At 58.1% G+C, this 12201-nt stretch overlaps 1 protein-coding gene across 2 annotated transcripts in view; it reads right to left on the bottom strand.

Moving 5' to 3' along the window:
- Positions 1-5241, bottom strand: part of MGAT5B (alpha-1,6-mannosylglycoprotein 6-beta-N-acetylglucosaminyltransferase B) — a 59866-nt gene extending 54625 nt beyond the window's left edge. For both annotated transcript variants that reach the window (XM_075559463.1, XM_075559464.1), the window contains exons 1-2: positions 5106-5241; positions 1137-1249 (exon numbers count right to left, since the gene is read on the bottom strand). In XM_075559463.1, the coding sequence (XP_075415578.1) occupies positions 1137-1249; positions 5106-5173 (181 nt within the window). In that variant the 5' untranslated portion in view covers positions 5174-5241. The remainder of the gene's footprint in view (positions 1-1136; positions 1250-5105) is intronic.
- Between the last annotated feature and the right edge of the window lie 6960 nt (positions 5242-12201).

Raw genomic sequence — 12201 nt, 5'->3', positions numbered from 1 at the left:
AAATGCTTCCAAGAATGAAACCCTGGATTTGACAGATGTATTAAGTGTAATGGAGAGTACTTTGAAGGTGATACGTTTGTTTTATTAAATAAAATAAAAAATTTAATACATAGCTTTGAAAAAGATCCAGGTTTTTTGGGTACCCCCTTGTATATCCACGCATCCATCCATCCACCCACCCACTGACCCCTGCTCATCCATCACCTACTGATCCATGCACTTGTGTCCATCTATCTACATCCATCCATTCACCCACTTGTCCATCTATCATCTACATGTCCATCCCCTCATCCGTTCATCTCTCATCCACCCAACCATCCAACTATCCATCCTTACAACATTTATGGAGCCTCGCTGGACAGGAGAGATTTCAAAAAGAGACTCTTCTAAGGGGCAGGAGAAGGTCCACAGAGTCAGCCTTCTGAACAGCCCATCTGCCTCAGTCCTTACTACCCTATTCTTCCCATCCGAGACTGGAAGGGCCTGTGTGGCCCAGCTTTCAGGGCCTGGGAGGGTCTCTGCCCCTCTTCAGGCAGGATGGGCGGGTGACAGGCCAGCTTTGGAGAGAGGTCTCAGGCTCACCTCACCCATGCCATGAACTGTGCTGGGAAGCTCCATGTGTGAGCTCAACCAAACCAGCCCTGGATGGTCTTCACACTCCCTTCTCTGTCCATCCAGGGCAGACAGCTCCTTAGTGTGAACCAGCATGCAGAGCCCAAAGTCCACCCCTGAACCTCTGCTCACTACCTTGCAAGGATGATATAGGCAAGAAACCACAAAGCACTGAGCAAGCCCGGTCCCCGGAGGCCGGTGATAAAGTGAATGAACCCAAGCCAGGCCTGCCCTCTTGCCTCCTTCTGCACCCACTGCTTGGGACTGTGTCTCAAAGAGGTGGGTGTCATATGCAGAGACCCTTGCCTAGAGAAACAGTAGGTCAGTCTCTTCTGATGCCTGCAGACCCCGGGAACCCAGACCAGGGGACGACACCTGAGTGACCAGAGAGAGCTCTGGAGAAAACATGGTGTGTAAGGCCATGCAGCGGGGCCACGTCTACCCATGGGACAGCAGACCCCATACAGAGGTCTCCAAGCGCTAGGCTCAAAGGCACCCCCTCACCCCTTCCTCCACTGAGATACCTTCTGTGCGGATGGTGAAGGGTGAGTCCCCTAGGCGCCGCGCCGAGAACTGGCCTCCCAGAGATGTCATCAGGAAGCAGAGGGTGAAGAAGCCGATGCCCAGGACAAACAGCCTACAGAGGGAGGGACAGGGCAGATCAGCTGCACAGCATCACACACACCCCTTCCTGTCCGGAAGGGGGGGCACTATAATGGTTTTGAAGATGATAGATGGCTGGATGATAGATGGCTGGATGGGTAGAAGGGATGGATGGATGGATGGATGGATGGATGGATGGAAGGAAGAAATGGATGGGTGGATGGATGATGGATAGGTAAGCAAGTGGACGGATGTGATAGTTAAAGTTTATTGTGCCAACCTGGATGATAAACACATGTGGGATTAATTGAAGGGCAGAGAGATAAATGGCTCGGTGAGCCTTGCCTTGTTCTCTGATGGTCGGACCCGTGTATGGCTGCCTTAGCTAGTTCTCTGCCTCAGCTGGCAAGCCTGGCTTCCTGCAAGACATGCCTGAGGAGAAGCCACATGGACCTGCCCTGATGCAGCCCTGGGTGCTGGAGCAGCTGTGTGATGACCCCAGCTGTGTGGTGACTGAGATGTTTACATGATCACTGATTCAACTTTCCTCCTGCAGTTGGTGTCATTGCGTGTGTTTTGTGAGGTTGAAGAGGACTTTGTAGATCGGTGTCAGACATATGGGCTAAGGTTGGACTTATGGGCTTGGAGAGCACTGGGTTGGAATGCTTTCTCAATGTACACTTACCCTTTATATAAAGCTCTCTCATAAATAAGTGTCTATGAATTTGTTTCTCTAGTCTACCCAGACTAACATAACGGATAAATAGGTAGGTGGGTTGGTAGATAGGATGAATATGTGGATGGATGATAGATGGATGGACAGATGGAAAAGTGAAACAACAGGGGGTTGAGCTGGACCAAGGAGGCTTCTCAGTGCCACAGTATAAAATTAAGATCAACTACAAGAAACTGGCCATGAACCTCACACAAAACATGAAGGGACATCACACACATTTGTCTATCCTGTTGGGACCATTTTAACTTGGAGATGGAGCTTAATTCATTTCAAGCAGAGTTCTCAGAGTCTGGTCCCCAGGCAGGCATCATGAGCATCACCTGGGAACTTGTTAGACATGCATCTCTGGGCCCAAGCCCAGACTTCCTGAATCTGACATGCTGGGGGCATGGGAACAAGCAGCCTGTGTCTTAAGGAGCCTTCCAGGGGGTTCTCAGACACACACAGGTCTGAGAAGGGCTGGTGCAGACGGAAACAGCAGGGTCTGGTGCCAGCCAGAGGGCACTAATTGGTCAGACAAAACCCACCTGGAAGCCATCCATCACCTGTGCACACAGGCATTGCGGTCGCAAGCACCGTGCACCCGCGTGCGCTTCTCCTGATCTATGCGCTGGAGGCCTCTTCAAGGAGGTCCTCAGTGTCACTACAGGGTAGGATCTACAAGTGCAGGGCCCTTCTGTGCCCACCAGCTCCCTAACATACATCTTCAGCTGGGCACACGGGAGGTTGCAGCCTGTATCACTGCTCAACTAGGCCAGAGAGCTGACCAAGTAGCCTCTGTACTGAGTATCCTTCCAGGGCCAAGCTTACCCCAGAAAGCAAGATCCACAATGGTAGCCTAGCCTAGCCCTGCTCACAATAAAACTGGGTCCTTGTCCCCAGCCTGGAGACCTGAGCTCCCCAGCACAGGAGGGGGTGTGTGAGAGGTGGTAACCCTTGTAGGACCTTCATTTAAGACCTTGATGGGCTGGCAGAGCTGGAAGGGGAGGCCCCCAGAACCTCACCTCCCATGGGCCATGCTCCCCAGGGAAACCCTCCATCTCCACCTCCACTCCCACCCCAGGCACACACTTGCTTGCATCTTTACGCAAGACTCCGGTTCTGCATTTTAATCTCCATTATTTGAAACTGGCAAAGCAGTATCTAATTAAAATTGGAGCCATTAAAGAAAACACATAATTGCAGAAGAAAATAAAATCACAACAAAATTCCCAACCCATAGTTAAAGGAAGCCGTTAGAAAATGAAGTCGGAGCAGGGATAGAACCCCAAAGGCAGGAGGGGACTCTCCGGGTGTCCGCCCCCCCACTCAATGTGGGCTTCTCGGGGACCATGCTCCCCCCAGGCTGGAAGACAGGCTTCTTGGGCAGGATGGTGCCTGCCTCACAGAGACACCCACAACGCAGTCCACCAAGGCCCGGGCATTCCCAAGATGACGTCAGAGGGGTATTAGGACAGCAGAGGCGAGGGGTGGTCCCATACCCAGGGCAACTGCAGGGTGATTTGTCAGCTCGCTGTCCTCCAGCTCAGGGCAACAACAGAAGCCGCCCCACTGGAATCTTGTGTCCTTCCTGAGAGTCCTCCTCCCCTAGCTATGGGGGTACATTTGGAGACAAGGACCTGCACAGTCTGGGTCCAAAGATCTGCTGGGAACGTTGGCCTATTTCTCTTGCCCAGCACCCCCTAACCCCTGCAAGTTGGTGCCCCCACTTCCCTGGGATCTGAACACCCCCCCTAAAAACCTCATCTGCTGGACCCCAAATCATGGAGTCCAGGGTCCCCCAAAGCAGCTAGGGGATAATTTACAGACATGTTAAAAGAGGCCCATCTGTCTATGGACCCCGTGTCACAAGACGACAAACCCATAAGGCAGGAGCCCAGCCGGCCCTTGCAGACTGAGAAGCTGGGGATATGATGGGCGTCCCAGTCCCCTGTCTGAAGGGGACATGAAGACCACACTGGTGCCTGTGGGCCACCTGGCAGCCCGGGGAGACTGCATAGAAGCCAGACAGCTACAGAACTTGGGCGGGAGGAGCTTTGCAACTCCACTGAGGATGCAGATCCTGCCCGTGGTGAAGAGGAGAGGGGGGGCTGGGAGCTGTCCATGGTGGAAACTGGCCACAGCACAAACCTTGCCTCGGGAGACTGAGCGGAACAGCTCTGGGCAGCCGCCTTCAGAGCCATGCAGACAGGCGGTGGGAGATAAGCAAGGTCCCCTGGGCTGTCCCTGAGGGCCAGGATTCCAGGGCTCCCCTGGAGGGCCAGGCTCTTTCCAGAGACCTTGCTTCAGTCCTGTTTCCCATGATAACCCTAAGCCAAGGGAACTGACTACCGGCCCAGGGCTCTGACCCAGCCTGACCCTGCCCTCCCAGGAGACTGCCTCCTCACTTTGAACGATGGGCCCAGCCCCTGAGCTGGGCAAGTGAGGCACAGGACCACCCTACCAGTCTGGAGGGGAGAGTGCAGTGGGGCTCTGGAAGAGATAGGGTTGGGGAGTGGAGGGGAAGCTGGAACCAGAGGGGCTCCCACCTACCCTCTCTGTGACCACATTTCAGGTGCCCCCTGGGGGCCACTGCCCCACCCCAACAGGCTCCATCTGGCCCTCTGGCCCCCACCTGTGGCCAGGTCTGAAGCAGTCACTGGCCCAATGTACCACCCCCAAAGACAGCACCTAGCCAGCACCCCCTTCCCCAGCTCTAGGGAGAAGTGACCACTGGGCTCAGGTGGGGAGTCTCCAGCTGTCCACCCAGCACTCCCTGCCCCCTAGGTTCCCACTGGCCCAAGTCTGAGGGACCCTCCCACTGGGGACTGTTGCCCCTCCATTAGAATCCAGCGCTATGAAGGTGGGGAGCCAGCGGAGGTGGGCAGACTGACCCAGGGCATCAAAGGCCAAGGGGTGGCCGGGACTCCAACTTGGCCACCGGGTGGGGTGGTCCAGGGTGGGGAAGACCCCAGGCGTGCTAACTGGGCGACCTCCCGGCCACCGGCTGAGTCGCTCGGCCCCTATCGCCACCTTCCACGTCCTCACCAATCTGGACCAACTCGGGGACCCCCTCCCCAGAAGCGCAGGCCGCTCCCGTGGAGCTCCCTCCCCCACTCCGCCCCAGCCTGCCCCACCCGGGACGCGCCCACCCGGACCCCGCGGGACACTTTACCGGAAGGGTTTCAGGGTGCCCAGCCATCTTCTGACCATTATCTTTCCATCGGGGTGCCCCGCGAGCATCGTGCAGACTAGCCGGTCGCCGAACCGCGCGCGGGGCCGGGCAGTGGCACCGTCCCGGGCCCGCCGCGTCCCGGCCGCGAACGGCGGGGTCCAGACCGGGGCGCCCAGGCGGACGCGGGCCTGGCTGCTCGGCGCGGCCTCGGAGGGACAGAGCGGCGAGGACGCCCGCCCGCTCACATGGTGGGGTCCGCGGGGCGGCGCGCCCCCGGACCGCCGGTCGCGCGTCTGCTGGCTGGGGCTCGCTGGCGGGGTGGCTCGGCGCCGCGGCGCGCAGACCGGCTCCCCGCCGCCCGCGCCCGCATGCCCGGCGCCCTCGGAGCCGGCTAGAGGCGGCCCGGGGCCCGCGCCTCGGGCCCCTGCGCCCCCGGCCCGCGCCGCCCGCCGGGCCCGCGCCGCGCCGCGCCCATGGCTCCGGGGAGGCGCCCCGCGCCGCTGCTGCCCCGCTGCCGCGCCGCCTGTCCGCACCCGGGCTGCGCCGCTACGCTCGGAGGCGCCGCATTGTTCTCGGAGGAGGCGGCCGAGCCGCGGCTGGGTGGCCCGGGAGCGGCCGCCGCCCGTCCTCGGAGCGCCGGCGCCACCTCGCGACCATCGTGCGCAAGAGCACCCGCCGGCTGGGAGGGGCGTCGAGCGCGGCCCACAGTCCGGAGGACAGCGGGCAGGCTTGCGGAGGCAGGAGGACCCCTCCTTTCCATGGCCTCTGGCTGGCTGCCGCCTGGGCCACCCCTGGCTCCTAACCCCTGCGCAACCGCTCGAACCTGGACTTGCAACACGGACCCCTCCAGTCCAGAGGGGCCAGAGATGGGAGCACTTTGGGAGGGGGCAGCGGGGAAGGGGAACAAGCGTAAAGAAGGGCTTGTGGGGAACCAGTGATCACCTGGCCTGGACTTTGCCCGTAGAAAACCTGAGGGGTGGTGCCCGAGGGGGGGTAGAGGTGTTCCACCTCTAAACGTGCAGAACTCGGGCTTTATCATCTAGAGCCCATGCCTGCTTCTCCATTCTTGACTCTAGAGAAGAATGAGCTGTGTTTGACCAGGGCCTCCTGTAAACGCCACATCCCAGCCAGGAGCCTGCGCTCTGGACCCCTGACCAGGACCCTCGACCCGGACTGGAGGACAGAACTTAGCCTCCAGAAGACCTGTACACCCCCACGCCCCACCTGCAAACCAAACCCATAGCCCTCTACTTGATATGGACTCATAGGGACCCTCTGGACAGGGTAGAGCTGCCTCTGTGGGTTTCCGAGGCTGTAAGTCTTTACAGGAGTAGAGAGCCTCGCCTCGTCTTTCTTCTAAGGAGCAGCTGGTGGTTTCAAACTGCTGGCCTTGCAGTTAGCAGCCCAACTCGTCACCAGTACGCCACCAGGGCGCCTCTTAGAAGAGCCCCTCCACCCCCCATACACACCGTGACAAGTGATGACAAAGACATGACCCTGGGGGTCTTCGACTTCCCAGGAGTAGGAAATGCTTCCCCCCACAGCCCTGGCTCTGCTCCAGCCCCTCCCCCCACAGCCCTGGCTCTGCTCCAGCCCCTCCCGAAGCCCCTCGGCCGCCTGCTCTCCCTTAACCCTTTGGTTGGCATGAGGCTCCTTCTGCTCCATGGAAACCCACCTGCCTGGGTCCCATTACATCATGGCCATCCTGCTGCTAGCAAGGTCACTGGGAGAAACTGCTGTTGGCTGATGGGTGGCTTACTTAGCAAGGACACGCTGACCTGGCCCTCCTCTGTGTGGTGGGACACCCGGGCAACTAGGAGAGCTGACCAGGGCCATACTGGGGCCAGGGACCCTGGCTGGGTCTCTGAGTCACAGCTTGTGCCTGAATGCCCGCTCCTGCCACAAATCCAGACTCCGGTCCACAGCTGCAGAGTCCAGGCCCAAACCACAGCCAGACGAAACATCGGGATGCTCTTTGCCTGGCGGGGTCCTCGTGGGCACTCAGGGCAGGTGTCTCTACACCTGGCTGGCATTTGTCCAGTTCCCAAGTGTCATGGTGGGGACTCTGCGTCCTGACCAGTAGAAATGTGTTCCTTGGGTTTTCACTGGCCGGTTTTCAGAAGCAGGCTGGCAGGCCTTTCTTCTGAGGCTCTTTGGATGGACTTGAAGCTCCAGTCTCTCTCTGTGAGCAGCAGCATTCTCTTGTCATTCGAATTGCCAGGAACAAGGCTATTCAGGGTCTGAGCCCTCCCGGGGTTGGGTCATCCCTCTGCCAGAAGTCAGAAGTGAGAAGATGGCTCATGCCTTCTGGATCTTGCTGTCTGGGCTCTGGCCTTGGGGTGGGGTGGAGTGGGGAGACCCCGGCAGGGAGGCAGCGTTGAGGCCAAGTGAGCAGCGGCATTTGAGGAGCCAGCCCTGCCGGCGTCTGTTCTCTCCAAAATCCGTTTCCCTGTTGCCAGCTTCAGCCGCACTGACGTCTGTCTGTGTGGCCCTGCTTCTCTGGGGGCAGTGCACTGGAGAAGAGCTGTGAGCCCTCCTGTGAGGCACGCTTGGGTACCAGCTCCCTGGGCCTCCGCATCATCAGATGCAAACTGGAGCTCTGTTTTGGTGCTAACCTGCCTCTTGGCTATTCTGAGCATCGGGCCTGGAAATGCACAGAAATGCTCATTGACTAAAGCCCAGCCCACTGCCACTGGGGTTGACTCTGACTCAGAGCGTGTCTGTGAGACAGAAGAAAACTGCTCCACAGGGTCTCCGTGGGGAGGAGCCATGGTAGCACAGTGCTTGTGAGTTGGGCTGCTAGCCACAAGGTCGGCAGCTCAAGACCACCAGCCTTTCCTCAGCCCCAAGCTGGGGCAGGGGCGAGCTGGGGCTTTGTATTCCTGTAAAGATTTACAGCCTGGGGAACCCACCGGGCCAGTTCTGCTCTGTCCTTTGGGTCGCTGTGAGTCAGAATCGACTCAATGGCAGAGTTCGGCTGTTTTTTGTTTTTTTAGTCTGGTTCAGTGAGCATAAGCATTGAAGTGCTAACCACAAGGTCAGCAGTTCCAGTCTGCCCTCTGTCCCAAAGGGAACGACGAGGCTGTCTGCCCATAAGAACTTGCGGTCTCAGAAACCCAACTGAATCAGAACAGACTCCACAGCAGTGGGTTCTGGGTTTGGTTTGTTTTTTGTTTAATCCTTACAGAAGGGAGGACCCTGGTGCCGTCGTGTGGTTACGCACTGGGCTGCCACCCGCCTGGCCGGCATCTGAAACCACCAGCAGCTCCGCAGGAGAAAGACTGGGCTTCCTACTCCTATGACAGCTGGCGTCTCCGAAGCCCACGGGGGTTGCTATGAGTCAGCACGGACTCGACGGCAGTGGGTTTGGCTTTTTGTTTGTTTGATTTTTCCCAGAAGCGGACGGCGCCATCTTTCTCCATCAGAATCACCCTTTCCGTGAGCAGCCAGCCCTTCACCCAGGGCACCTCCAGGTGCCTTCCCCGCGTTGCCTGGCAGCTGACCAGTGCTCTCAGCACGCTGATGAGAAGGCTCTAGACCTGCCGCAGGTGCTTTTGCAGCTCCACCCACATTCTCTTTTAATCTCACCTGTGCAGGTGAAAGGTAGATTACTAAGAAGGCCTGGGACCCTTTGCCTAAGGGTTTTAGCTGGCTGGAGGAACATTTTAGAACATTCTGACATGGGGCAAAACAGAAGTGCCTGCAAGAGGGCTCCTGCACCCGCTCTTGTTGTGTCTGTGGCTAGGGGCCGTGGAGTTCCTTCAGACGCTCAGTGCTGCCACGTGCCACGGCAGGAAACACCGCCCGGCCCTGCACCGCGCTCCCAAGGGTCTCTATGTTGGAACCCAGGGTCTGTCCAGCTTGTCCAGGGTCTTCCTCTTTGTCACTGCCCCTCCACCTGCAGGGTGAGCCAGACCCGCCAGTGAGAAGTCCTGGGGGAAGGGGCCTGAGGGATAGAGGCCACTGAGAACCGAGGCCACCCAGGCGACACGTGCCACCCCGGGCCAGCCTGAGTGTAGCCTAGTTTTTTCAAAAGAAGCCAGAAACCTCGGTTTCCAGTGTGAAGTGGTATCTTGTCTGGCCGGCATCTGGGCCCCCAGGGATGTCACCACGGGCACAGCTGGGGTGGACTGAGTCCACCTAGGGAGTGCCCCTTCCCTGAGGCCCACCCCACTATCCTCAGCCTCCAGTAGGCCTGGTCCAGGAGGATGTGTCCACAGTTCTGTCCTGTGACACACCAGGCCAGCCTCTGCTGGGTCTTCCCTGTCCCTCCCAGCTGGCCCACCCCCGGCTGGTGTCTGAAAGGCAGAGAGCCCTGGGGTGGGGAGAGCAGAGGCCCAAAGGAGTACTGGCCGCATTCATGTCATGTGCTGAATTACAGAAGCGGAGAGCAGACAGCCCCCCAGGAGGCAACAGGCCTTTGTCACAACAGCATTGACGGCCACTGCATGGGGCTCAGCGGCTGCCAGAGCCCAGAGTGGGCTCAATTTCACTGCCTGCTTCTGGTGCCCAAGCAGTTTGACTGCTCTCCCCACCCCACCACCCCCAGCGCTGCAGGAGGGGTCTGTGTTTACACCAGAGGGCCTCCTGCTGAGGGGGCGTGGCCTCAAGCAGACTGGCCTCCCAGCTTTCTGTGCTCCAGGAGAGGCTGGCTGCTGTGTCTGTGTGTGTCTGAGTGTCTGCATCTGGCTGTGTATCTGTGTGTGTGTGTCTACGTCAGCGTGTGTGTGGTATCTGCATCTCTTGCGTGTCTGTGTGTGTCCATGTGTCTGTGTATCGCATCCGTGTCTGTGCGTGCCAGTCTCTGTGTGTGCATGTGTGTGCCTGTGTATGTGTACGTGTGCCTGTCTATGTCTATGTTGATGTTGTATGCATCTGTGTGTGAATGCGGGTCTCTGTCTGTCTGGGTCTGTGAGTCTGTGCATCTAATAGGAAGGGCTCAGGACAGTCAAATCCAGAGACCCGTGGCTGGCAGGGGCCAGGGGTGGGGAAGGCCAGAGAGGTTGAGCATGGGGTTTCTTTTGGGGGGTGATACGAATGTTCCACAAGAGCCCTGGTGTAGGAGTTATGTGCTGGGCTGTGATCTGAGTCATCGGTAGTTCGGAACTATCAACAGCCCCTCGGTGTAAGACTGGGCTTTCTACTCTCGTAAACAGCTACCGTCTTAGACCCACAGGGGGTTACTGTGCGTCAGCATTGACTCAGTGGCAGAGCCGTCTTCAGTTTAGAAATGTCCTAAGGTCAGTGTGGTGCTGTCGGCAGGAACTCAGCCTCTGCCAACCCACGGAATTATGGGTGAAAGAGTGGCCCTTTAGGTCATGTGAACCCTAACTCAACAAGCCACGAATCAGCTTGCCCACAGGGGCGTGATGAGCGGGAGAAAGACAGGACGTGAACCCAGGTCTGGCTCCCCAGCCCGGCTTCCAGGCACCCTGCGCTCTGTGGGTACAGACACAGGTTTCCCGGGCTGGCATGGATTTGGTCACTCTACCTTCTGGTGAGTAACCACTGGTCTGAAGGGGTGCTGCTCCAGGAGCAGGAGGCAGACCATCCATCGTCAGCACTGCTCTTCGGCCCACCCGGCCTGAGGAGTTAAAGTTTATTGTGCCAACCTGGGGTTAATTGAAGGGCAGAGGAATAAATGGCTCAGTGAGCCTCACCTTTTGAATTCTCGGGTCTCTTGCTTTCTGATGGTCGGACCAGGTTGCAGCTGCCTTAGCCAGTTCTCTGCTTCAGCTGGCAAGGCTCACTTTCTGTAAGAATCCCCAAGGAGAAGCCACATGGGCCTACTCCGATGCAGTCCTGGGTGCTGGAGCAGCCATGTGGAGACCCCAGCCAGCACTGAGATGCTTACACATTCACTGATTCGGCTTTCCTTCTGCAGTCGGCATCATTGCGTCTGTTTTGTGAGATGGAGGAGGAGTTTGTGGATTGGTGTCGGACATATGGGTTTATGTTGGACTTGTGGGTTTGGGAGGCACTGGGTTGGGAAGGTTTCTTGATGCGCACTTACCCTTTATATAAAACTCTCTCTTATACATATGAATTTCTGTGGATTTGTTTCTCTAAAATACACAGCCTAACACAAGGCCCTTAAAGAGAGAATGGGCCTCAGGCCTCCACAGCAAGGCTTCGTGGAGATGTGCTCTCATCGTCCCCTTGCCTCCCAAGGCTGGCCAGCCCCCGGGGAAGAGTGCATGCACTATGGCAAACATCTCCATCTCCCTCCTAGAATGGGTGGTCACGCCCCGTGGCACCCCCATCGCTGGGTCCCGTCCAGTGAGAAAGAGTCAGAGTGGAGAGTGGCTTGGCCACTGTTTAGTTTGATCACGACCATATTAAAGCATGCCCACAGGGCCATCAGTCATCCGGGCCAGGCTGTCCTTGGAGCCGACTTTTTGTTTTTTGATCAATTTTTAGGATGATAATGAATTGGGGCTTGTCTAGGAAAATCAGAGAAGGTGACACTGGGGGACACCGGCAAGAAGAAAGGCCCCCAGGGACAGTCCACTGCCCCCTATGCTTGTGTGCAGGACCCCCAGAGCACCCACCCCTCTCCTGCCACCATGAAGGCCACCCTACCTACTCCCTTCCTGCCAGTGGCTGCGGCCTGGCCCCAGCAGATCAGGGCATCTCTCCCACTTTGGGTCCCTGTTCCTGGAGCCACGAGCCCCTCCTTGCTGGGCACTGCTTTGTGTGGCTAGGTACGCTCAGGTGGAGAGGTCTCGCAGGGAGTGGCCCGCTCCCCCGGGTCGTGTTTTCAAGGCCTGCGAGCAGCTGGCCCAGGTCTGCGACCACCTCTGTCTCACCTTCCCGGGAGTGTCGGCCTCAACAGCTAGAATTTCTCCACTTGGCCCCCCTAAAAGTCAACTACCCGGGCCCAGAGGGGCTGACCCCCAGGGTCCCCCTCTTGAACAATCCTCCAAACTTCTGCCTGCCTCCCTGTTGACTCCCCCAAACCAAGCACCCAGCCACCCACCACCAAGTCCATTCCGACTCGGGGGGACCCTCTGGGACAGAGCAGAACCGCTCCCTAAAGTTTCCCAGATGGTAAGTCTTTACGGGAAGCAGGCCACCTCCTCTCTCTCCCTTGGAG

The sequence above is a fragment of the Tenrec ecaudatus genome, chromosome 10 (genome assembly GCF_050624435.1).
Source record: "Tenrec ecaudatus isolate mTenEca1 chromosome 10, mTenEca1.hap1, whole genome shotgun sequence".
Classification (NCBI taxonomy): Eukaryota; Metazoa; Chordata; class Mammalia; order Afrosoricida; family Tenrecidae; genus Tenrec; species Tenrec ecaudatus.
Note: the sequence above shows the minus strand (reverse complement) of the source record. Positions and strands in the feature narration are given on the sequence as shown.